This window comes from Stigmatopora nigra, chromosome 7 (genome assembly GCF_051989575.1).
Source record: "Stigmatopora nigra isolate UIUO_SnigA chromosome 7, RoL_Snig_1.1, whole genome shotgun sequence".
In the NCBI taxonomy this organism is placed as follows: domain Eukaryota; kingdom Metazoa; phylum Chordata; class Actinopteri; order Syngnathiformes; family Syngnathidae; genus Stigmatopora; species Stigmatopora nigra.
Genome location: NC_135514.1, coordinates 6,031,392 through 6,058,863, shown reverse-complemented (window position 1 = coordinate 6,058,863; position 27,472 = coordinate 6,031,392). Strand labels below are relative to the sequence as shown.

The window sequence follows — 27,472 nt, the reverse complement described above, 5'->3', positions numbered from 1 at the left end:
GGCTTATCTCATTCACTGCCAACACAGGTCACAGTCTATATGTTGCAGCAGTCAGTTAAAGAGGTTATCTGTTATTGAAATCACTTGTTGACGACAATAGACATTAACTAAGTGGAGTTTGTTTGTTCTCAACAGTTGTGTTGGTTTTCTCCGGGTTGCTCTGGTTTCCTCCCACAAACATGCAGGGTAGGCTGGTTGAACACTCTAAATTGCCCATAGGTATAAGTGTGAATTTTTGTTTGTGCCTTTGTGTCCTGTGATTGGCTGGCCTTTAATTTAAGGTGTCCTCTGCCTGGTGCTCATAGTTAGTGGGGATAGTTGGAAAATTATAAGTTTGTTTGTTTGATGATGGCAATGACGAAGTGATGCCAATTTAACTGCAACCAAAGAACAAAAGTACTATCCAAGTTTGACAACTTTCGGAATCAACCCAAACCCCCCAAAAACCACACACAAAACGCTATGAAGTATGCAATTTTAAAGTTTTATTAATTTTACACTGTAGTTTGACTACGGCATGATTACAAACAAACGTTTAGACTACAACAGCACGTGGAGCAACATTTAAAAAAACGTTTCATTTTTTTCATAAAAGTATTGCAATATAACAGACTTTAGGCCTAAAACCTAGGAGATAACAGTTGTTTGAATGAAAAAAAAAAAGAATGAACAACAATTTACCCTTCTGTGTGTGTGTGTGTTGGGTGCATTTTTGGAGATCAAAATAGGACAAAGCAAACACAAACCAATACACAAAAGTTGCTTAGTTTGGGGTAAGCAAAATCTCGATTTGAAATATGTAATCCAATTTTGTGTGTGTAATTTAGATCATGGCAATGAAAAAGATTATGAATTTCAATTTTCCATTTTCAAAGTTCGGCTAATATTTTTTTCACATTCAGGTTTCACAATTGAAATTCAGACGGCTGAAATACATTTTCAGTTTTGAGGTGGTACATTTGTGTACTTGAGAAAAGCAGTCACTCGTAGCGAAGAACAAATCTTGACCAATCAGCACGTTCAGTTTTGAGTATGTAAATTGAGAGATTTTGAGCTAATCATGTATGTTTTACATACAAATGATTATTTTCGACTTCAAATTGATATCGAAGAGATGCCAAATAAGCTTGGAGAACACATTGCATGGTCACATTGCATTTGGAATAGCTATGCTTGCATATCAGTCTGATCTTCTCATCCCCTTTACACATTTAACTAATGTCAAGCAATGTCAACCAACCCCCTTTGGTGAGCAAACTATTCCACAAGGAGCTCCATGGGTGCAGGTTTTTGTTCGAAACTCATCTAGGACACATTTTCACCAATCTGTTGTCCTACAAGTGCAATCAGTGGATTGCTGTGAGGTGCTTATTTTTTTCCGCGGAAACTTTGTTGGTAAAACCTGAACCCATAGCTGCCCTCGAGGACCGGTTTGCCCACCCCAGTGCTAAACCAATAAAGGAAACAGTTCTGTAGTAACCATTATGACGAAGAATTCTGAAAACATTTTCAATGTTATTTTTTATGAAACAATTTGTTAGCGCCTTAGGCAAAAAAGAAAAAGGAGCGTGCTTCTCAGAGATTTAAGACAAAAAAAATCTCGGAATTGAAGTAAGTTCTTTCAAACTAGTGCTGGTAAACAAAAGAAAAGAAAACTATTAAGTATTAGTGCTAAAAGCACTTGATCAAGTGTAATTTGGTGCTTTAAAAAGGAAATGGTGCATTGCTATATGTACATTGTCCGGAAACAAGAATGAACAAGCGCTGCAGTTATTCCAACATGTAGTATTTTTCAGTGTCTGTAAAAAATTAAAAATACTGCAGATTTAACAACATTTTTTTTTTTTGCTCAAATATACATTTATACTTTCACAACATCATGTAGAAAAGAAAACAAAGAATCCAAAATCAATGATTAATCTTCAATTTGTCTGCCTTGTTTGACAAAGCATGCACACAAACAAAAGAATTGCCTTTTTTCCTTGGATGGTATTCTTACTAAAAAAATCTGTTGATTTATAAAAAAAAAAATGCTTCCTAGTTAAAACTTTGGCTGGTATCTAAACCTTCAAAGAGGATAAGAAAATAAGGAGGGGCATTTGATTACACTTCCTTGATTGTTTGTCAAGAAATGTCATCAATTAGTGCTAAATTGTGCAGAATTATCTTTCAATTAGCAAATTGTAGTGCTTACACATGACTTTGCCTTACTTGTAATCAATGAACATATTATTATGCCCATCTCAAAGATTGACTAAAGCATATTAAAAGATTGGTGGACGTCAGACTTGTAGTAGACACATGTAATTTACTTTTGATTTACGATGCAAGTCACGAGAACTTAAGGCCTGTTTGAGGTCGAGGTATACACAACTCAGCTTGCGTATGATGCCATAAATGCTTATTTGAAAAATGCATGTCCGACTGCACATTTGTTAGCCGTTTTCGGCTTTTGGAAAACTGCCCGCCAGTAACCAAATAACAGCAACAAGTCTAATATCTTCCTCCATGCCATCCTAACACAAACAAAATTTTGTAAGTAAGCAATTTTTTCGCTGAAACATATTCAAACCATACTTGAATTAAAAAAGAAAAAAGACAAAGCACATTTTTAAGTTGTAGGCCTTTACAAATTTGATGCTGCCTCCTTAATTTTTATATTTTCTATACATTATTTGTACATTATTTACAACATTTTTGTGGTGGTCTACCCATTGGGTAGGATATGTGCATAATATATATTCAAGTTATATACAGCACCTTACAAACAAAAGACAGACTACTGAAAAGCACCGTTGGAAGTGAGGCACAACGAAGGTGGGAGCTTTTTTTGAGTGCAAGTGGGTTCCTATGTCTGCTCCACACGCACGCACGCAGATACACGAGCTTGTCGGCCAACTGCTCGAAATGCTCTTATTTGCTTTAGTGCGGAGGGACTGAATATATCTAACGAGCAATTGAGATTAGGTAAAAGTTCAAATTGGTTTAGCTGAGAATCAGCATGGGTTCAATTTGTTAACTTTAGCATGATTTTTCGGCTGCGCTCAATGTTAGACAGTTGAAGCCTCCCTCAGTAAAGCAACTGTTAAGATTCCAAAGCAGCAGTTGAACGGATGTGGTCAGCTCAAACTCGAACATTAGGCACCTTTTTTTTTTTGACTCGCATAATTGTAACATGCAAACCTCCTTGTAGAAAACAAAGTGAATCTTACTATCCTCCATTTCCAAGCCGTGACTGAGAGCACAGACGAAATAAGGAAGAAAAACCAACTGTTCTAGAAGCAGCATCCTCCAGTCAAATGTTTTGGGACAATGATGCCACCAAGGAAGTAAAGGCTACATGCTATTTCCTTCCTCATCAACTTTGATCCCAACCTGAAAAGTTTTGACTGCAGAGGCTCGGGCTCCTCTGTTGTTTTTGATGGAGTGAGGGACTGAACCGGGAAAAAATTGGAAGGGAATGGGCGGCTTGATAAGCAGCAGTAGCAATAAAATTAGCAGCAGCAATGTAACATATACCCAGACACGCAAATTCACTCTGGCAAACAAACATAACATGAAGGCCTTCCTCCCAACTAATGCCACGTGTAAGCATCTAGCACTTTATCATAACATGAACTTACCAGTTCATTAAGGCCGGCATGCTCATGATGCCTTTCAATATGATTTGTATGAGTTGAAAATACTGGACACCACAATCAGCAGAATTCTGACCCATTTCCAAAGGACATTTTCCACTCACAAAATTGTTCACCAAGTTGTGAACCTTAATTCACCCTTGCTTGTGAACATCTAAGTCTATTGCAGATTCCAATCTTTAGACATTTTCAAAGGACCCCTATTTTAATTCATCTGTCAACCCAATGCTAGTACTACTTTTTAAAACTTCAATCTGTTGAGGCCCGGCGGCTAGAGTGTTTAGCGCGTCGGCTTCACAGCTCCACCTGTGTGGAGTTGCATGTTCTCTATGGGCCTGCATGAGTATACTCTTTAATTTAATTGAAGAATTAACAATTTAAACAATCTACCAACCATTGGAATTGGGTTCTAGAACCCTAAGCTTTGTTTTAAAGGTTTTGGAGAATGCGAGTCCAATTGTTTGATGGGATTTTATGATCTGAGTAGTCCAGTTGGTTTCTTTGGACAAAAACTTGCCCCTTCGGGCAAAGAAAGTATTGAGACGAGTAAATATTCTAAAACTAGCTTATTGTAGTAAAACTACATTACAACAATAACACTGCTTATATTGGATTCCCACTTCACCCCATGTTATAGATATATGTATAATAATAATAAAACATATAAATGAAACAAAGAAAGAACAGAGTATGCTACTTCAGTGTACTGGCCTGCAGCATGGACTTCTTTTTCTCTCCCCTCACACCCTCTCTCTCTATTTTAACTATATTCACTCCTATCACGCACCTCTGGCTTTGGAAAGAGACACTCTGAATACTAAAGAAAGCTTCATTAATTCTGCACTAATAAGGACAAGGGCCAAATGTCCTTGAATGCAGAAACCCAGATGAAACAGCCAAACACACACACTCACTCACACACATACACAAACACACACACCTTGCTTCAGCGGACACATTAAGTGCTTTTCTGTGTTGTTAGAAGGTCTCACCCCAAAAAACTCACACACGCAACACAACCAGAAGAAATCAGCAAACTGGACAGTGGCGCTCAAGCAGATCCAGTCTCCATTTAAAGGGGCTTTAAGCGGAGTCTGCATTTTCTTTCTGCGCGTGGATCGAAGAAGATGAGTGTGAGTCAAAGGACCCAGCAAAAAATATAAAGGCGGTAGAAGGGAGGAAGGGGCAGGGTAGGGACAAATGATAAAATAAAAACCGAAAAAGCAGGAGAAGGCAACCATGAGCAGAAGGCTAGATTTTCCAAAAGTCTGTTCTCCTCCTGAAAAGGAGACCGTCCTGATAGCCCTTGGACTTGGACCACAGACTGTTTGTGCGAAATCTGGACGTCCACAGGAATATGCGCTATGTATTGTCTTGGTTTTAGTGGTGGTGGACATATCATGGAGAATAGAGCTTTTATTCTTCACCAGTGGCATGGTAGAATCCTTTCAGGGCTAGGCTATCATGCAAGGAAACAGCAGGTGGGAATTTACGCTGATTTGGCAACTGGGTGGACAAATTCAGAAAAAAGGTCACTTTCATTAACATGAACATACTGTAGGTCCTTTTTCATCCTACTGTTAAGCCTCAAGAATTTAAACCTTTTGAGGGCGCTCATTGGCTGACATTGACAGTTTTTTACTGGAAAAGTCCTTCTAGTCAAAAAAGAAAAACGGTGCCATATAAAGCCCTATAAAGGTTTGAGGAGTAAGGTATAAAAATAATAATTTCGGAGGTTTGTCCACCCAGATGCTGGTCAGAATTCATGTGTTCTCCACAATTGGGCTGAAGTGTAGTACAGAAAAATTAAACTTTGCAACGTTCTTGGAATAGAGCCTGTGTGGTGAAAGCACATCAAAAACGTGGTAGGCTGGGTACTAGATTTTTCAATAGACTAAGGAGAGAAGCTTATAACACTTGATTTTTGCTCCCAAATACCTTTGGAGCTGAAGGTCAGTCACTCTATCCATTTGTGAGACAGAATACTAAATTAAACATAAGTTCCCTCTTTACATTACTAACAAAGAGATAGTGCAACTTTTAGATACTGTAACTTCTAGTTTTCAAAAGTCTTGTATTTTTTATCCTCCTCTTCCCATGTTTTCTTCCTCATGAACCTTGGCACTAAGATTTGAGTGTATATGAGTCACTCATTTTGTTTAGGCCCTTTGATTCTCAGTTCTGGGATTGTGCACAGATCCCAGTCCCAAAAAAAGTGTGTTTGGGTGGCACAAAATAAAAACCCTCATCCTCCTTTCTCACAATCCTCAAAGAGGATCGGGCAGGATAAAAAAAAATTTTCAATTGTCAAAATGTCTTTTCTGATAAAGACAAGGAAAACTCCACTCGCATCATCATCACCCTGCCTCAGCAATGATCGCAGACCACTCACTAAAAACAAAGACACAGAAAAAAAATACAAACTTCCGTCCTAGCTTTCCTTGATTTGCGGAATCTTTTGTGCATGGGAGTGTGGACAGAGACGTAAGGGTCTTCCCTCACACCAGATCGTCCGGCTGGCCATCCTTCCCTTCGGAAGGGACTATTGTGCTTTCTGATTGGCTCTGCTGCTGGATCATCCTGGTTATGGGTCCTCCTGACTCCCCATGCCTCGGGTTATTGCTTTGCTGGTGAAGAAAGAATGTGGAGACGGGATATTGCCCAATCACTTCGCTGTAGGCAGGCGGAGGGGATTCCACGCGGCCGTGGATAATAGAATTGGCCAGGCTGATGCCAGAGTTATGGCTTGGTGGCCTAGGACCGCTCACCCCTACTCCAAATCCCACGCCACCTCCAATGTCGATTAAGTCGCTGTCGTAGATGGTGCGGTTCGGTGGCGCCCTAACTGATTCTCGATTGAGCTCCATTTGTTGTTCAGGGTCACGAAGCTGCAAGGTGCAGGGCCCCTGGTACGGTGGTGGCTCCTCCCCGTCTGACAGCGAAATGGTAGGCGGGAGGTCGATCTGGTGTTGCAGGTAAGGAAAAGTGGGCTGGAAGCGGCTGAAGCGGTCTCTGTGCATGAATGCGGGCGCGGTGAAGCCATCCCTGGCCTGGCGGGCATAGAGAACCTGAAAGACAGAGACGTTCATGTCAGAGCAGGCATTTCCAACCTGTATCTTACAACCTACTGGTTCCTCGCAGAAGAATTTATGAATCGTAACTAGATTTTACAGCAAAGTTTGACAACACTTTGAAAAATACCTTAATACATTTTCTTATAAAACTTTTTGTCGATCAAAACCTACAGCCATCAATCGAGCGGCGTTGTAAGCTACAGTCCACAGACGCATGTTTGCGCAATAGCTATGCACCGGAGGTGCTTATAGCAAATTTGACAATATGATTGTATCACAGTACACTTTTCTCAAGCTCTCAACCAGAAAATCGGCTATCCTATTTTCTGGACTATAAGTCTATATTTTCCTTTGTAGTTTGGCTGGCGGTGCAACGAATACTCCAGTGCAATTTATGAGTGAAATTATTCACACATTATGATATGATTCAACCTGCTATCTTTACATTGAAATGCAAGAGGGTGCTTTAGGCCTGTGTTGATCATTTCCATTGGCAGTGTATGTCATACCTAAACTATAGCAGAATAAATAGGTTCCAAGATCCAAGGCTATGTTCTTCTATGGTCAAAGTAGTTTCCACACACACACGGTAGTCTTGTCATAAGATGTAACAATCCTCTTTGCCGTCTTACTAAAAGTGATGTAATATGTCTTACTAATGTCCTTATTGATAGAGCGGATGGTAGACTCGTTTACTCTAAAATTGACCGAGATGGCAGCGTAAGTGTTCCCTGTCTTTGCCTTAGCGAGACCTTACCTCTTCACGACAATTGTCATCATTTATTCAGCATAGTAACATTCTGAGATCGCCACTAACTGAAGGTGGAGAAGCGCAATGCTAAAATATATTATAACATCGGAAAAGTAGTCACCAGCTCTGTGAGGTTTTAAATAATTTATTTGGATTTTAAAAAACAACACGGCCACAAACGAACCAGAAAACCTTTGTATAACACTTCTTCCCTCTGCTCACTTTCTCGGTGCATTCAGGAAAATACATCTTTAACATTAAAACGGGAACCGTTAAAATATCTTGAACACTAAAAAAATACATTTTACAGGGATACATTTTACAAACAGTACTAGCATTTATACATAGATAAAATGATTATTGCAGTGGAAAATATTACACTAAAGAGCATAATTACACTGCTGCGTTGATCCAAAAACATTCCAAATCATTCACCTTAAATATACTAGCTCGTCATTTCTGACCAATCAAAAAATACCAGTGTATGCAAAGGGAATAAAATTATGTGAATCATTTTTTCAAGTACACCCCCACAGCTTGCTAATTTGTATAGAAAGAACAGATGACTGGGAAATCAGGAGGGGATGATAGGACTTTTTGTAATTTAAGAAAGACAATACAAAAGAACAATGACAAGAGAGGCAACGAAACATGGGAGCAGACCACATGATTAGGACACCGAAACAAAGGTGTGAGACACGGGCGGAAATAGGAGATAGAGCTGGAATAAAGAACGGCAAGAACTATAGCCGCAGACTGAAGAGATTGATAGACCGGGGGTTGGTGGAGGGGAGAAAGGTGTGGAACTGATAGAGGGAGCAGAGCGCAACCAAGCAGGGCAGCTCTCAGACGGCTGTCTAGACAGTGTCAGGGGAGGAGCTGCTGATTAATGACATAACACACAACAGCAGTTGCACACTATATTGCTTTTAGCGCATTAGCATGAGCAAGATTGCTTAATTTGTTGAGACGGAAGGTTTTTGAATGCCAGATATGGGAAACCTTTCCAAATGAGTCGGAATAGGAAACCAAAGTTCACTATAGATCTTTCCTAAACTCAATTTCACTTTGCAACCCTTCACTAATTATTGTCCTAATGTAAGGATCCCCTTTAGGCAGTTTGTAATATGTCCCCTCCCATTGAGAATTGTAAATCTCTCCATGTGGCATGGGTCTCATGACGCAAGCAGATCAACGGTCACAGAGACTAGACTATATAGGGATTTCTTCTAGAAAAGACCAGCTGTGATGTGATTTGGAAATCTGAAGTAACTCGCAACTATATTTTCTTGACAAAATATTTAAAAATAGAAAAAAGAACCAGATTAGAAGTGCACCAGAACCCACATAATTTAATTGTATTATCAGCCAACGGGCGATTTGATTTAACTGTAGATAGTAAAATCATGGTCAAAATTTGATTGATTGTCCTGACCCAAGCTGTATTGCGAACAGAGACAAGGCGGTTTTATTATTAGGAATGTACGAAAATCATTCTCATGATTTCTAGACCAAGAGCAGGACTTTCTATTCTGTAGTTGACTGTTAAGACTTTAGAACAGGGGTCAGGTACTCATATTGTACAAGGTTCAACCCATGATACCGAGTTCTGAATGAGACCCAGTTGTTAAATGCTCTTTTGGGGAAGTTCAATTAAAAGACCATTACAATAATCTCTAGTCATTACATTTTGATTGATTGATTTGAAGCAAATGCTGAGCATCAGATTCAAATCTATTAGGCATGAAACGTTTCAGATTTGATCTTTTTGAAAGAGGTAACTGCGGGTGTTTTCTAACCTGAAACCTGTAGTTTGCTGTAGGAAAATTTAGGCCATACACTTGGCAGTAAAACAACACCGCAGTGGAACTGTAAGCATAGGCAAAGCCATGATAGTGGACATTCAAGTTCTATAGCGTCTGAACAAATGGGTTCCAAGAACCTTGTGGGATCTCAAATCAAATGCATTTAATCACATAAGGTGCAGAAAGTTGTTTAACTCAGGCTCGACATTTACAAACACAGTGTAACTGTAAAAGTTCAGTGTCGCAATATGTTGTTACCTCTGCGGTTCTTTGCCGAGAGTTGCTGATTGAAGGCCACAGACACCCATCCTATGCAAGGTTAAACAAAGAAGAAGACATGATTATGCAATTTAAGAATAAAAAAGGAAAATGTCTCTCTTTGTCTTGTGGTGACGAGATGATCAGATTTTTTGTCATACATTCTGGCATAAATCATTTATGATAAATTATAATACCAAACAAACTCAAATGTTCTATTTGTGTAACCAATAAACCTTTTTTTGAAATGCAAACTTAAACAACTTATGGAGGAAACACAGATGAAAGAAACTTATCTCAGTGGCGAGGAAAATAAATATCCTTTCTGTTGGATTAATTCTGTAATACTATCATATTGATATATATATCGCAGGGTACAAGGAGACGGACAACCATGCACACTCACACCCATACATAGGGGCAATTTAGAGTGGTCAATCAGCCTACCATGCATGTTTTTGGAAAGTGGGAGGAAACTGGAGTACTCTGAGGAAACCCACGCAGCCCCGGGGAGACCATGCAAACTCCACACAGGTGGACATGCCCGGGATTCGAACCCAGGACCCCAGAGCTGTGAGGCCAACGCGCTTATTACTCCAATAGTTGAACTAAATCCGCCTAATTAGAATAAGTGGTCATATTGTGTCTCTTAAGAAACATAGCTTCAGTGGGAAGTGGCATTTATGCTGAATTTACTTTTACATTCTTGGCTGCTTCTTTTAAAAAAAATTGTGTTTAAATACAACAGAGTGGAAAAGCCCGAGAGGAAAGTAGGGGGATCTCTCTTGCTGCTCTGATTTGGTGCTTGGCACTATGATCCTTCACCACTGCCCAGCACATCATATAAAAAAGTGAAGTATAAAAAAAGTTCATAAAAATGTCAAAATTCACACTGGAAGTCACAGCGATAATCAGGGGGCCGCTTCGTCTTTGGCGTTGAGATGGGTGGCATTCAGCACAGAGGTTGTCCAGCAAAATTCACAGTAAACCAGTAATTCCTTATGTAGGGTTGTAACTAACAATTGTTTTAAAAACGAATTAAACTGGACGTAGCGAATGGGAGAACAAATCAATCAGAACAATTTCCAATTAAAATACCGGATGCTACAAAAGGATAGTTGAACAAGCGCATTTAGTAACTTGAATTTTCTTTCATAACTAGACATAAAATGTTCCCATTGAGTTTTTTGTAACCTGAAAATGTTGTATGTATATTTGTTTGTAATGCACAGGCATCACTGCATTTCAACATTGTTAAAATTGATTTATTCATTTTTTTAAATTATTTGTTTTATATTTTCATTTATGGGTTTGGTGAAGGTGTATGTTGATGACAGTGTCTCACAGTTAAACTCCAACAAAATTGGTTCCTTTTGAATAAGCACAAACAAAATTAGTACATAAACTGCACTGAATTATAAATCACATCTTATTTTTGGTGGGAATAAATCTTTTTAAGTGCACTTTATAGTCTGAAGCTGGTACCAGCATCCTTTTAATTCTAAAAAATATTGATTTCGCTATTTCTTACAATTGTCCAATAAATTCTGCCATACAAATAATTAATCTCACAATTTAAATGTTTAAACTATGCAAACATGGCATAATTTGTCACTGACTTCCCCAACAGCAGATTTTATACATATTTTGACTCTGTTGCATGTATATTTGGGGAAGTGTCCCACTGTGTTGACATTTCAGAAGGTGCCACAGTCTAGACGGTGCTCTGTTGAATTAAACATCAAGGAGCCAAAGAAAACAATTTAGGAGCTTCACCTCTCAGTTAGTAGAAAAGCTGTTGCTGTAGCGAAAGCTTTTTTGGGATTAAGACAACATTACAGACAACAAAATATAAGCTCTGTTTGTCTTGCTGTAGAAAATATGAAACATATAATACTTGTAACAACACTGAATGAGACAGATTATAGAAAAACATAAAAGCACATGGAGTCACAGTAGCAGGTCCAGCAGTCACACGGAACATGGGAAATAGAATGACTCAGCATTGGGTTTCCTTTAGTCTATAAAGGCTCACAGTTGCAGCGAATGTTACTAACCTGATGCAGGGAATGGTTGTGCCTACGCGCCTGGCTCTGTCTTGTTATGAAGGTGGAGAGCTTGTAATGGTTGAGCAGGCAGATGATCACCACAACCATGACTGTCATCACCACGATGATGATGATGATCTGAACAAACTCCAGTTCAGCTGCAAACACAGACAAGAGAAATAAAAGAGAATGCCTCATTATAAAGGCTATCTTGTGGTTCTAAAAACAAAGTACATCTATTCTTTATGAATAAATTCACAAAGTTGCCATTGGTCAGTTAAACCAACAACAGCTGAGAGAGACAACAGTTGAAACCTTCACGAGGTGACTCTTGGGAGGCCGCCCGCCGCGGCCTGCGAATCCAACAAAACCACCCAGAGCTGCCACCCAGGACCGTGGCGCTCTACGTTTTTACTCTCTGGATGAACTAATCCGCGTTCCAGTGGCAGCTCTAGTGCTGCTGAGGGTAATCCTCAGGCGCCTGAGGTGACTTAACAACAACAACAACAACAGCTGACGGCATTGATATTTCTGAAGGAAAATGGATAGACACGCACATATATATACATACAGACACACACACACACACATATAAATTTTTATATACCCTATTTTCACGACTATTCGGCGCATCATATTTTTAGCCGCTGTGTCAATAAGGAGTGCTATTTCTGTATTTTACACACACAAACGACGCACCATTCTTTTAGACGCAGCCAGGCATGGAAGCAGCCCCGGACGCCATTTCCGGTGCGCAGTGACTGCTGGGATATATAGTCCTTTTGTCAATACACCCAGGTTGATGGCTGTGATAACTTTGCATTAATGGTATCAATATACTACAATGGCGAAAAGGCAACGGAAGCAAAACTGAGTTTGGTTGTCCTTTTATATATATATATATGAGCCAAGACATTATGTTCTTCACAAGTGTATGTAAACTTTTGACAACAACTGTATACGCATTGAATTGAACGAGTAATGATACATGATTTTAGACATTTACAATTACATCATGTTTTTATTTATGAATACATTTGAATGAATATACTAAACATTTCTTCATTGATAATAACTGTGTTTAAAGCAGCCCAATGGGTGTAACCATGTTTTCACAGTCACTCAGAGGCAACAAAATTATGTGTATTTGTCTTGTCTTTGTCATACTTGATCAGTCAAATTGACCAAAGTAAGTGAGGAAGGAAGGATGAGGAGTATATATATTAAGGAAATAAGGAAATGAAAGTCAAGGCCTTTAATACAGAAAACCACTGCATACACTAAGCTCAGAGTCTCCATCGTATAACGGACACAACTTTTTCTGGCAAAGGGCAAGAGAACACTGTGTGCTGGCAGTCTGCATTACCAGCACCAGTCAGATGTTATCACAATGGTAATCCACTTGTCATAACAATATCAGTCTGATGTCTGCAGTACCTTCATTTCTTTGAGTAGTATTTTCCATTTCAGCTCCTGTTGGAGTGGGACTACTGAGATGAATTCAAACATATGTGATTTACTTGATTTCTATTGTCTTAACTCCTATTTTCAGTATTTTTCATTCAATAGCCCGATGACTGTCATGTAGTGTTGTTATATTCTTTGTAATAAAGCAAAATGAAATCTTTTTTTAGAAAAAGCATTTCGCTATTTAATTATTTAATTTTTAAGTACTAATAAAAGCAATCGTATTAACTTTGGCCCTAAATAGAAAAAGTTATAATGGATTGGAGCCTCATAAAATGAATTTAACATTAGCAATTGGATCTCTCATTAGACCTTAGCTACTGTCTTGTTCTTTCTGTCAGTTTTTTCCTTAATCATAAAGCTGAGATGAATATATTTCTGTATTGTTGATGTATGCAGAATGCGGAGCTTCATTCATGCAGAGAATTAACCATTAGCCACCTGCTAATTTCAGATAATGAGACAGACTAAATCCCACCATTAATGCCAAACACCACACAGCCCCAAAAACCAAGGCAGGAGTTTAAGAAGCATTGTAACAAATGGCAAATCAGAAAAAGGCAACTCATCACTCCACCACACAGATTGATATGTATTGAATAGAAAATGGGGAAATTTTGTTGCCCCTGACTGCTTATTCTGTTTTAGATTAGATCATTTCTTCTTTAACTATGGTACATCTGAGAGTTATAAAATAACCACCACAAAGTTAGACCTAGCAATAAACATGATAAATAAATTCAACACAGTAGTTTTATCGTTAACTTGAACATACTTCTAGTGCAGTATTACTACGCTGATTCTTAAGTTTTGGGCAAGAGAAAGGGTTAGGCTAAATTCACTTCTTTTCAACCAAACTGCTCTGCAAAAATCCAAAAAATTAACTGAGGCAGAGACCAAAAATAATGGATGCTTTCATTGCTTAAACTTGGTTCTCTTGAGAGATCCAGCAAAGCTAGAAGCCTGCTGAGTTCACAGCCTGCTGCCCACCATACAGACACACACATACACACACACACACACGCACGCACAGCTCTGTCTGCTGCCACTGCCGTTACCATGGTAATACTTCAGCATGGCGCTGTGATCAACAGGGCCCGAAGCTGCTGGGGCACCATGGCAGCGACCTAGCTGGCACAGAGAAATAGAAGGTGGGAGGATAGTGGCAGTGCAGAGCACCCACACTAAAAAAAGATTGTACAAGTTAAAGGAAATGACAATGGTTAGGAAAGTGAAATAGAGCATTAGTGCACACAAACACACACACACATTAACGCACAGACAAACAAACACAAATACAAACACAAACACACGCGCACACATACACACACACACACAAACACACTTCTTTCCCCTAGGGAGCAATTCTCTGCCACGTCTAGACGTCTGGCATCAGCCTTGGAGAAACAGTTTCTCTCAGCCTGTGTTAAGATGAATATGTAACGCAGCACACAAGAGAGCTCAGCCTTCCATAGTGCAGCAAGTTTAGCCTTAATACCTAGTTTACAGCAATTCAACCCAGGGTATAAAGGGTTTGGTTATGTCAGGATTGTGCAGTATGTGTGTGTATCATAAAAACAAGACCTTTAAAATTATCATTGGAGCAGGAAAAAATATAAAGGGAGAGAGAAAGGGGTTTTGAAAAAGGAGTGTTAAAAGAGAGAGAAGGAAGTGGAAGAGAGACACTGTGAAGTGGAAGGTGCTAGACATGTAAAAGCGACCCAGGGCATCAGAACAAATAATTACATCACTGCTGTCCGCCTGTCTGTTGCCTCTTTCTTTATTCCTCACTCAGCTCACAGTCATCAGATGAACCATTAATTCCACACAGAAGTCACTGGCTGAGGCCCATGAGATTCAAAATAAACTGTCAGTAAACAAGTGACTAAGTCATATTTCGAGAAGTTTGCGCATTTGCTTTTTCTGATATCATGACATGCTGCCTTCAAATTAATTGAAAAAACAGTTATTCCAATTTCCAGATGAATTTGGGAAACTCCACAAGGGTCAAAATACCTTTCCCCACTAGAAGAAAAACAGCAGTATACAGAAACAAAAGGAAAAGCGTTCACTACACCTACATTTATTACCTTCACTAATGGTAATGCAATACAAATGGCAAAAATGTGTTCCCTCCACAAGGTGTCCAGGCTCTACCTTAGGGTAGTGCTGGGTAATATGGAAAAAAATATTTTGCAATAGCCTTAATAAGTTAATGACTAAAGATGTTAAAGATAAAAGGATAAATTGGTTTCGTTTCATCAAATGCATTTGCTGTTGCATCACACTGATGAGTAAAAAAATCTGTTGAGTTTACCACAAGCTTTCTATGAATCAAATCATTCCATATGGTAGGGTGAGTCACAGCTGACATTTTGTAGATGGTTGGGACCAAGTTATTACAAATTTTAAAATATAATCTAATTTTATCAACATTTCAATGGTGCAAAATGTATGAACTGTAGAGATCTGTTAGTGCAAAATACGAATTGAATTTATCTTCTAAGTGAGTGACGTACACATTGCAGGCTAAACATGCACCCGCAAAATCAAACAAAACATTTGGCACACACCCCTGCACAGAAAAAGCCTGTCTCCCAGGTGTGTGTGCACACGTGCATGTTGTGTTTGTGTGTCTCTGTGCGCATGCATGTGTACATTATCGGAACTAGACAGACAGGATAGCGTCTAGACACCCCCTCCTTCCCCACCTTCACTGAGTGATTGAACCAGACTGGAAGGGTCAGACTAATGTCAGGGTTAGAAAGTGTGTATTGTATGTGTTGATCATGGTAAGCCTTGGTCACAGTGTGAGTGGGGGTGTTTTTAGGGTAGCGGTTCATGCATTTTGTATCTCCAAGGGGCTTCTTGATTGTAACTTCTTTCAATGAGGTTTGAGGTGCACACAGATTTTAAATCAGGGGGAAATTAGGCTAACTCTATACACACACACGCGCACACACACACTAAATCAAACTGTCTTTAAACATCGAGTTCAAAATAATATTCTAAGAAATAATTAAAATATTTGACAGCACAATTCCACAAGGAAACTTTAGCTGACCCTAACTCTCTTCACCTGGTCAGAATTAAACCAAGCATTGACTGATTTATGACGGGAGTGATGTTTTTATATCCTCCAAGTGTCAAACAATGACAACACCTTGAAAAACTGAAATAACATGAAAATCATAATTTAACATTGTGATTTTTTTCAACAAAGGAATATCTTATGAACAGAATAAACAACAACTACCATTTCTCTTACTGTGTGCCTTCTGACTGAACAATTAGGAGCAGCAGCTACAGCCTTAACAAATTGTTGCATGCATTTTTTTTAAGTGCACTACAAGTCTCAACTAAGAGTATGTCCTTCTCAACAGCCCTCTGTGTTGGTCACATGACCTCACGTCATTTCTAAATTCAAAATTGCACCTCACAGTTTACATTAAGAGAAATACAGAAAAAAAGGAACAAAATATGCATAACTCAAAACATTGTATGAACACGCAGAAATATATCAATGGAACACATAAATTGGCACACCCCTTCAGAGCAGTTGCAAAAACTAAGTTTAAGGATTGGAAAACCAATTTGACCATTAAGAAAGCTAAAGATGGAACATGACATGCCTTGGTCCCACAATCGTATGACTCTCTTCCTTAATAAAATGAACTATTTGCTGTACATTCAAACGTAGCCTCTTTCAAGAACCTTGAGTTACCTTGTGTTGATTTGTGCTATACAAATAAAATTGCCAGTCGTTGGCAAACCGGTCCTCAAGGGCCAATTTGGGTGCAGGTTTTGTTCAAAGTGATCCAGCTTAGACAGTGTAAAGAATGAGGTTTCTGTGGAAACACAAAGCCCCTGATTGCAACCCACTGACTTCACTTGAAGGACATCACATTGGTGAAAAGGTGTCCTCTTGATGAGTTGGAACGAAAATCTGCACACACTTTCGCCAATTGTGGAAATGTTTGGCCTCCTCTGCCTGAATCCATCTTTTTAGAGCTTGTGTAAAGGGAATGAAATCACTAATGATGGGAAGTCTAATGTGGTCCAATGCTTCCTGCTTAAGGGTTCGGGGTTGGAGTAATTAACAAAAATAGGGGGAAAAAACAGATTATGCGCATATAAGGTAACATCCAAATGGTAAATAGGGGAAAGAAAAGTACAACATGAACCAAATACTTGTTTAAAAGTGTTTTTTCTTAAAACCCTAGAGGACCATGACCGCAAGCTGAACCTGGTATGGTGCTGAGCAGCAGATGCTGAAGTTGAAGAAAAACAAGAAACACAGTCAAGGTTCAAAAGCATATGAAGCCTCATACTCTAGTAACTGAAAGTGTAGAGTGAAGTATTTTTAATGGGTGGGCTTCAAAGTTGACCCAACGAGAGCGACTGGCAGAAGTAACTGAGAAGTGTCGAGAAAGGAAGCAGACAGTGTTTGACTGTGTGCACAATCCTGACATAATCAAGCCCTTCATACAATTATTACATTGTTTTAAATTCTTACAAACATGGGGTGCTGGAGCTTATTCCAGCTAGGGGACCAATCTGGTCTACATGATCCGCAAAATGTGTGGGATTGTAGTAGTGTATTATGTTGTTACTTGATAAACAACCTAATCATTTTATCAACACAATTTGAATTTTGGAGAAGTTACATCCATTTTCCCAACATTGTTTTGATTATTGTGAACTTGGCTTGACACGGATTAGGCATTCCACCTTGCATGCCGGTGAGATAGAAAAGAAACAGCTTTGGAACTGAGAGTCAAGAGGCGAGCCAGGCCAGACAATCTCTCTTTACCAACCCCCCCTGTTTCCTCTGCTTGTGTGTCAGTTTCTGTCTGTGTGTTTGTCGGTGTCTGAGTGAGCACTCCCCTCTCCCCAGGCAGACAATAGAGCAGGTCTGTGCCTGATTAGGGTCAGCTGCTGACTGCCAACAAGAGGAGGAAGACCAGAGGGAATAAGCGAGTTGCCAAAAATAAGGTAAGAATCCTATTTGGCTAGGCGACTTGATAATATAACCGAAGCACACAAAACTAACCAGTGAATACCTCTTTACCAAACAGTGAACATCGTGAAGACCGCCTCAAGATTATATTAAAGGAAGATGCACATGTTTCAAAGAAAAGAATGGGAGAGTTGAGAGTGGGAAGTAAATTTCTCTGCCAACACACAAACATAAAGTCAATTCTACAACGGAATGGACCCATGTGTTACAATGGCCAAGTCAAAGTCCAGACCTGAATCCAATCGAGAATCTGTGGGCAGAACTAAAGACTGATGTTCACAAACGCTCTTCATCCAACCTTACTGAGCTCGGGCTGTTTTGCAAGGAAAACCGGGCCAGTTTCAGTCTCTTGATACGCAAAACTGATAGACATACCCCAAGCAACAGCTGTGATTGCAGCAAAAGGTGGAGCTATAAATTATCAATGCATCGGAGCCGAATATTATTGCATGCCCCACATTTATTTATTTAAAAAGTTTCAAATATCCAATAGATTTTGTTGCACTTCACAATTGTGTCCCACTTTATTGATTCTTGACAAAAAGTTTACATTTTACAGTAAAGTGGTTAGCATGTCTGCCTCAAAGTTCTAACGTTGATAGTTTGATACCAGGTGGGTCCTCACTGTCTGGAGTCTGCATGTTCTCCCCAGGCTTGCATAAGTTTTCTCCGGATGCTCCGCTTGCCTCCCACAATCCAAAAACATACATGTAGGCTGGTTGAACACTCTAAATAGCCTTTAGGTATGGGTGTGAGCTTAAGTGGTTGTCCGTTTCGTTGTCCCCCGCGATTTGCTTGCCATCTATTAAGAAAGCCTGCTGCCTGGGGCCTGGAGTCCTCTGGGATAGGCTCCGACAGCCCCCACGACCCTTGTGAGGATAAGCGGTTCAAAAAAATAATGAATGTTTGAAGCCTGTGGTGAAACGCTGCAATGTTCAAGGGGGCCAAATAATTTCACAATGCACTTTTACAACATTTTAAGTTGTTATGTTATGTTTTATGTGCATGTTTATGTAGGTTTACACAGCTGTCAAACATTTGCCTTCTTCTCCACCCTCCATTACGTATGTGCCTATCCACCCCATTGAAAAATGTTTTTGCATTTCTAATTAGTTTTAATGGCTTATAAAAAATTTCTAATCGTTTCTTTTTTAGTGTTTCACACATTTCATTAAAAAGATATAATTTCACATTTTAAATGGGTTACAGGGGTACTGTTGGGGATCTAGAACAGGTTTGAAAAGAATAAAGCTTTTGCATATTAAATATGTCTCAAAAACATCCAATTTACGAAATCAATTCTGGAACAAATTAATAACTGTGAATAGAGGTAGCCTGGTATATTAGGTTTTTCAGTTTCCTTTGGCATAACAACAATAAGCCACGTGAAAGTTATTCATTCCAACATGCAGGACTTCAGATTATTTCATTTCCCTCAATTCCCATTTTTTATCTACAATTTGGATCGCCCAGCCCCTGTCGCATAAGGTTTAAATTTAGAGTAACATAAGATTAAAACTTATTTTTAGATGTGTGTATGGTAATCAAAGTTCATTTAAGTTAAATTTAAAGTTAATGGTATGTTCCAAGCGCGTTGCCGTCCGCCAAGTGTCTCCTGCCTTTTCTCTCTCTTTCTCTCTTGTCCGCACACTCCGCGGTAAGTCTGTACTCAGTAATGTCACATTTTAATATTAAAGATCATAACCACTAGCCATTTGTTACTTTGCGAGTAGGTTGTGAATTAGAACAAATAAAAATGATTTTTCATTACGATATCCTGTTTTCGATGTTTTATTCAGAGGGTGGGAATGGAATAATTTGCATTTAGTAATTTTCTATGGGAAATATTGATGTGAGATACGAGTAAAATTACATATGAGCTCGGTCCCGAACCGCATTAAGCTCGTGTTTCAAGGTATTACTGTACTACAAGATTTTATGGCAGCAGACAACATAAGGAGTATACTGGAAAGTGCTGGAGTCAGCAAGGTCTGTTATTATAAACCTACTGATATGAAAATAAAAAGGAAGTAACTTATCCATAAAATAATCAATTGTGCTTTCTGTCTTTTATTGTGTTACAGTCAAACTAATGTGTTCCTCCAGTGGGAGGCATGCTTGTGATGCTAAGGAGGATGCAATCTTTACTCAATCACTGCACATACAGCATTTATATTCAGGCAATTACAAAACAGCAACAGGGACCATTTATTGTCACAGGGGGAGCTTGTTGACTTATTCAAACATGATTGGTGTCTTGTTGCAGTAGAGAACGGCAACCTTTGGGGGAACATAAATTTGGACTGTTAGTGGGTCAAGATGCGCTGAGTCTCAAGTATAACACAAACCATTTTGGGGGGTAAAAAAATAATCATGGATTTATTCAGTAATATGCTTAATGATTAAAACTTCTATAAGTATTCTTATTCTCAAAAGCACATATTCTATATGTGCTTTTGATTCATATATTATCTCATAAATACCACGTGTAGATTATACTCTTCAAAATAACACATTTGTACTCCCTATTAAAACCACGAATAGAGGTGAAAATTGTAAAATTCAACGAGTTTAAGGCAATTTTAAGGGTGTGGCTTGTATACGGGTATATACGGTATTCCTTCTTCGAGAAAAATGTGGGTCGGAAAAACAGGTGGTTATGGGTAGCGAGCTATACGTATGGGTCACTCAACAAAGTAATTTATTTCACAACAGTTTATTCCAAACATTCTGAGTAGCAGGTTCAAACTTTAAGTGATTATAAGTGAGTTTTGTTCATATTTTCACAATAAGGTACTATTTTGGTTGTGGCCTACCTGATTTGAATTTTTGTTGGAACGAAATAGTGTCGTTCCTCGCGCATATTCGAAGGGACTATTGATTACGGATTAAAATTGATTAATGAAACGGTGAGAATGGCAGTTTTGTGTCGCATGAAACATGCCATTTAGTGGGGGACAAAACTCTTTATGGGCGTTTTTGATAGAACCATTTGATTATTTTTCATTTATATAAACATGGAAATGTCTTAACATATCCCAAATAATGATATGAAGAACATATAAATTAATTGAAGATTATATAAATTAATTGAAGATCATATAAATTAATTGAAGATCATATAAATTAATAGAAGAACATAAAATATGGGAAAATAAGATGAATGGTCATAAAACGTTGTGCATTTTATCTTCAGAGTTAACACAAGCAATGGCTGTTTGAACCTTTAACAGCAGATGGGTTGTTTTAGTATTGGAAAGTGATCTCAGACATATTGAAATGCTTCTTAAAGACAGATGTAAGTGAAAGGATCTTCTTCATGAAATCCCTGGAGTGATACTCATCACACATGCTATCCCTCCTCCAAAATCCATGGGACACCCTTAAATCATGACAAAGACCTACTGAACAGTGTGTACACTCATGTCTCAAAATATAAAATTACTGACAGGAACAGTGGGGAGATTAGCGGATCTTCTAGATTTTCTTTGCTGTAGTGCTAATGCAGTGACACAGGGAACACATAGTTTGCTAACCATTAAATGTAGCTGAATTGTAGGTTGGATAGAGGACAAATCAGCTCATGAAGGGGGAAAAAGGAACTGTGCTCTTGTTTACCATCTGCCAATATGTGTCTGGAGCGTTGTGTCCACAGACCTGTAGTCATGAGACACACAGCAGTCTGATTCATTCGCCTGAAGTAATTTTGTATCTCAGATAGTCAAACTGTGTAAATAGAAGTCCCTGCCACCATCCACTAGATGCTCACCCCAACATACACTTGAAGGATGGACTGTCTCAAACACAACTAGACTGCAGAATTTGCCCTGGTCCCAAGGCGACTTTGTGAGCCATGGGAGGATCCTGATTTGGTGTGTGTGCGCGCGTTGAATGGGGGTGCAAAATCTAGACACAAAGGGAATCCTAGCAGCCACAGTGGCTGGGTGCTATTGAATCATTAGTGTTAGACAGTGTCATTGAACCCAGGACACAAAGGACAATAAACATTTAACTTTTTATCACTTGGGTCTGTCACAGCCATACTGACCTATAGTCGTGATTAACATAGGGCAGATCCAGTAATTTTTGTGTTTTTTCTTCTACAGTACATACATGTTTTTGAGAGCTGAGAATGAATAATGAGCAATTTATGACTAAATTGTTGACATATACAGTAATCCCTCGAATATTGCGGATAATATAGACCAGTCATGGCCACAATAATCGAAAAACCGCGAAATAGGATCACCCCTACTATTAGTACCATAGTATATGTTTTTATGCATATGAAGACTGTAATGTATTACTATCTAAATATAATCTATAAATTAAAAAAATTAAATACTTTTAAGTCCTGTACTCAGAGTCAAAACAGTTCCTCACCGCTTGATTTAAATAATAATGAAAAATAAATAAATAACAGGTTATGGGGAGCTTTAGTCCAAGAGCTTTCAGATTTGATGGAATCTTTAAGGCAACCGGAGGAGCTACTTTCTGCGAGATTTTTGGCGCACAAGGAACATACTGACTGCTGTTTCTTTTCTTGTAAAAATGTGCTTTTGACACTGTCAAGACGATAGCCAAATTCAAGGGCCCAGACCATGTTGTCATCATTCCCCTGGACTCGCTGTTGCAAACTGCGTGCCACATTGAAGATCTCCTGCAGATGTCTTAAGGGTAGACCACGTTGTTCATCCTCATCATTGTCTAGTGCCTCTTCTTCCTCACTCCCCAATTGGATCATTTCAATGAGGTCCTCAACTGTTTGGAGCGAAAGGGTTTCTGTGTGGCTCTCGAGCAGTGAGTGTGTTGACGTCCTCTCGTCAAGGCCTTTCAATTTTTTTATTCCGAGTAATTACAGTATTTTCTTGCATATCAGGGTAAGACAAGATCGTCCCCGGACGTTTCATCGGACGGACGTTTGGCCGCCGAACAGTTCGTCGCCAGACATTTCGTCGACGGACAATACGCCGCCGGATTCGTCGCCGGACATTTCGTCGAACGGACAATTCATTGCCGGATGAGTTTACTGTTGAAAGCGGTCAACCAGGTAATCTCTCGCTCTAACAGCTGATAGCGCTGGGACACCTCATCTACACAGATTCTTCGGTCAAAGAGTGAGACGAAGACACACAGATGATTCATCAGCTCCATTTATATTAACTCCAAGGAATTGACAGTGCATGGCATTCTCCTCCGCAAACGCGTTGCAAACACCTTTTAGAAGAACATTGAAACCTCCCCTGAAAACATTTGCGGTGCTCCATGCAAAAGAACTCAAACTCTAACTACAACTACAAATAGCACCCCAAGCTGTCCGCCTAGTTGCCTAAACTACATTGCATGAAAACTTAAGGACACTGAGCTGCGTACTTAGGTGTCTGAATGAAAATGATCAACCTACCTTTTAATGAAACACAACGGAAAACATAGGAAATTTATAACATTGTGAAATTGTAATTTCTGTCATTAAAAAGCATCAGGTTCTTTTCAAGATACTTATAATTTGATATTTTGTATTTACAAAGACAGGCCTAATGACTTCCTTATGATAGTGACCCTAAGATTTTCCCTTCAAAGTAACACATTTTGTATAGAGCGGCCTATATGCGAAAAAATTATGGTGAGCAGAACCCAACATTGTAAAGGCAGGTAGTAATCGTGCCTGGAATCGCGATGGTGCTGTTACCCAGTTTTTGACAATAAACTTATTGTAAAACTTTTCATGACAAAACAAAACAAAGAAGAGACGGATGACGCTCTCCTTAGTGACATGTTTAGATTTTCAGGGAGTTCAGTAAAAATTATTTAAGAAAACGTTCAAGCAAATCACTGCGATTGGCTGGCAACCAGTTGAGGGTCTACCCCGCCTCCTGCCCATGGTTCTCAGCTGGGATAGTCTCCAGCAACCCTGTGACCCTCGTGAAAATGAGTGGTACAGAAGATGAATGAATGGATGTGTACAAGGAAATTAGAAATAGAGACAAATTCAGAATAATAAATAACTTAAAATTAAAAACATGCCAAATACCACTGTGTAAATCAACAAGGAAATCACTGTCTGAGTTTAAAGGAAGTTGAAATGAGTGGTTTCCATCAACTACTTTCAACACTGACGTCTTTTTATCTATTTTTTATTTTTTGTTAGATAGATAGATTCTGTTTCTAAATGATGCCAACGTGAGCAAGACAAGGTGAGCCATGTGTCAGTGTGCTAAATAAACACATGCAAGTTCTTAGTTACATACTGGCGTCACTGCAGCCATGCATTGCTGCCAAATCTAAATGGAATATCCTACATTCACCCAACACTAACCAAGTCTGGACTCTGCCACAACGGAAATAACATAACTGGAGCTCTGCCCTTCTGTACGTCGGCATGTCGGAGTGCATGAACACATATTTTTGCCATGGCTCTTGTCTAGCTGCCAAGGGATCTCTAAGTGTTTCTTCTTTATACGGCTTTGGCTGCATGCTGTGGTTGTTTTTGAGTTCTACTTCCCAGTATACAGTATTTGTCTGCTGTGACTCAGTCATAAAGAGGAACATCTGCAATGAATGTAACAGAGCAGAGCTGATAATGACAGTTTCTCTGTGGGTTGCTCAGACAGCAGACAGACATATCATACCGTTCCAGCGTTTCCTGTTAGTGCTGACTGCCAACTATTTAACCCTCTGGGTGGATCCCTTATTATATATACTATGTGAGCACAAGCCAATAAAATCATAGAGCAACAAAGCAGACGTCGAGTTTTTTCCTACTTATTCTAGATTTTAAAAAATGCACGTCAAGAGTCGAATGTACATAATAGTCCATTGTGACAGCATTGCACCATGTCGATATCATGTAAATGTTTTAGTATACGAGCTAAAATTACAGTCACACTTAAAATGACTACACGTTTGAAACTTTAAAGTCATAGATCCAGCTACAAATGAAAAAAAATCACGATGGAGACCTCTTGAAGTTTCTATTGGACTGTACTGCGCAGACGCATGGAAAATTGAAGGATCATATACGTATTCATAAAAAGATGAAATCTTCGACGTTTCTTGGGTGAAGACATACACATGTGTCATCCTAAAGCTGTATTACACTTGGAGAACTGTTTATGTGTAACGGATTAGACTCTCCAATCGTCTCTGGGTCGGATTTAAGGTCACGGAAAACACACAAGTCTGGTATACTACTCACATATCTCCATTCCCTGTGGCTGGGAAACGGTGCAGTTGCAGGAGCAGGTGACATTGGAGTTGCCGGAGCCGCCAGAGGCCGTTAGGTTTTGCATGGGGCTCGGTGGACCGGGACACCGCTCCGGGGAAAGAGCCGCCGCCGCCACCGTCGGGGACTCCCGACGGGGAAACAACGAAAAACTTCCAGGCAGCGACAGCAGAGTCCGGCGTTTCGGCTGACTCCCGTCAGTTTTGCATGTATTTTCTCACGCCATATTTATCTCTGAGAGACCTGGGGAAGTGAAGGAGTTGCCAGTTCTAGGTTAAGCCATTTTTGGCGTCTTTCGCATTGTGCTGTTGTTCCCTTTTCCGCTGCGAACGACGCCGCCGCCGCCGCCGCGAGCAGCTGTCTTCCAACTAGACCACAGGGGAGACGGGTCCGCTAGACCCCGCCCACATCTAAACTGACAGATGGTCTCGACCAATCAGACTTAAACTCGAGGAGGACGTCAAACGACAAGCAGATCTCTTCTAAAATTTACCAAGTAGTACAGAACTGCACTACTAAGACTGCTACTTCTATTAGTACTAGCAGTGCTACTACTTATACTACTTAGACTGCTACTTCTAATAGTACTAGCAGTGCTACTACTTCTAATAGTATTAGCAGTGCTACTACTTCTACTACTACTACTGCTACTTCTACTACTAATGGTAGTGTTACTCCTTATACTACTACTAGTAGTGCTACTAGTAGTGTTTAATTTATTATTATATTAAACAAATAAAAGTGGGGGTGTTTCTCGTTGTGTTGTTTTTTTGCCGAGATTGAAATACAACCACACAATCCGCGGGCGGGGCGAGCGCGTGAATCCCGGTTCGGCGAACTGTTCGTCGGCGAAACGTCCGTCGGCGAACTTTGCGTCGGCGAAACGTCCGTCGGCAAACTGTTCGTCGGCGAAACGTCCGTCGGCGAAATGTTCGGTCACGACAAAACATCTTGTGCCCCATGGCTGACTGGGGACCAGTCTAGAGTATAGTCAGCTGGGATAGGCTCTGGCAACCCCAGCGACCCTCTTAAGGATGTGTGGTATGGAAGATGAATGGAAAAAAAATGAAACAAACAAAAATACAATTAGGTACTCCCATCTATTCTTTTAAACACTTGCATCTTTAAAAAGTATCTGAGTATTTATCACAAACTAGGAGGATTGGTTGGGAATGGTCCTTTCAATGCCATTGACTTCACCAGATGTCTAATCCATTTTGTCGACAATTGCAGACAATGTGTTAAATGAATGCTTTGTTAAGAGTTCACCGTGAGTGTATGCTTTTGTTCAAAATATCGTCTAGATGAAATAAAATTGTGATAAAGACATGCAGAAAACAATGAAGAAAGGTAAGGAGTGTAAGTAATATACACATGTATGCATGTGTGTGTGTGTGTGTGTGTGTGTGTGTGTGTGTGTGTGTGTGTGTGTGTGTGTGTGTGTGTGGTAGGTGTGGTAGGAGTAGCAGACTTCCAGGTTGTGGTTGACAATGGCACTGGGAGAGCAAACTAGAGGAGAAGGAAGAGGGCTGGTCTGGTGTATTTATGGGGGAGGGATGAGTGCTTCAAGTTTCACTCCCTTGTTATGGCTGGCCTCGACCAGTGAAGAAGGCATTTTTAGAAGCTAACCTTGATTTGACCCCAGCAACAGTCTTTCGGTTCAGGGCCACATGTGCTGTCTAGAGTGGCGTGACCCCCAATGTCCCTTTTGCCCCACCATATCCTCTCTGAATCAGGCAACATGCAAAGTAATGTAAGCACACATACTGAAAATTAATAAACCAAGCCATTCTTAAAGCCTCTTTAGTCTCATTTTCTGAACTGCTTTATCCTCATTATGGTCGCGGGTGGTGCTGGAGCCAATCCCAGCTGTCTCCAGGCCAGAGGACACCCAATCAATTGCAGGACACAAGAAAACAAACAACCATGCACATTCACACCCATACCTACGGATAATTTAGAGTGTCCTATCAGCCTACTATGCATGTTTTTGGAATGTGGGAGTAAATCAGAGTACCCGATTGTCAGATGGGATACGCTCTACACCCACCGTGACCCTTATAGGTTGCAGCAATTCAGTAAATGAAAGAATGGATGTAGTTCAAAAGATGAGCCTCAACTATTTCCATTTCTAAAGATCATGATGTAATTGGCAAGTGGGCACTAATGCATATTCGAGCTATTTTCAT

General features: G+C 39.7%; 1 protein-coding gene across 1 annotated transcript; it reads right to left on the bottom strand.

Moving 5' to 3' along the window:
* Nucleotides 1-465: 465 nt before the first annotated feature.
* Nucleotides 466-25,671, bottom strand: LOC144199031 (low-density lipoprotein receptor class A domain-containing protein 4-like). Its single transcript, XM_077720366.1, has 4 exons — nt 25,257-25,671; nt 11,584-11,732; nt 9,527-9,577; nt 466-6,706 (listed from the first exon to the last, which is right to left on the bottom strand). Exons 1-4 carry the CDS (start codon nt 25,348-25,350, stop codon nt 6,137-6,139), a joined length of 864 nt encoding a protein of 287 aa, XP_077576492.1. The 5' UTR covers nt 25,351-25,671; the 3' UTR covers nt 466-6,136.
* Nucleotides 25,672-27,472: the final 1,801 nt, after the last annotated feature.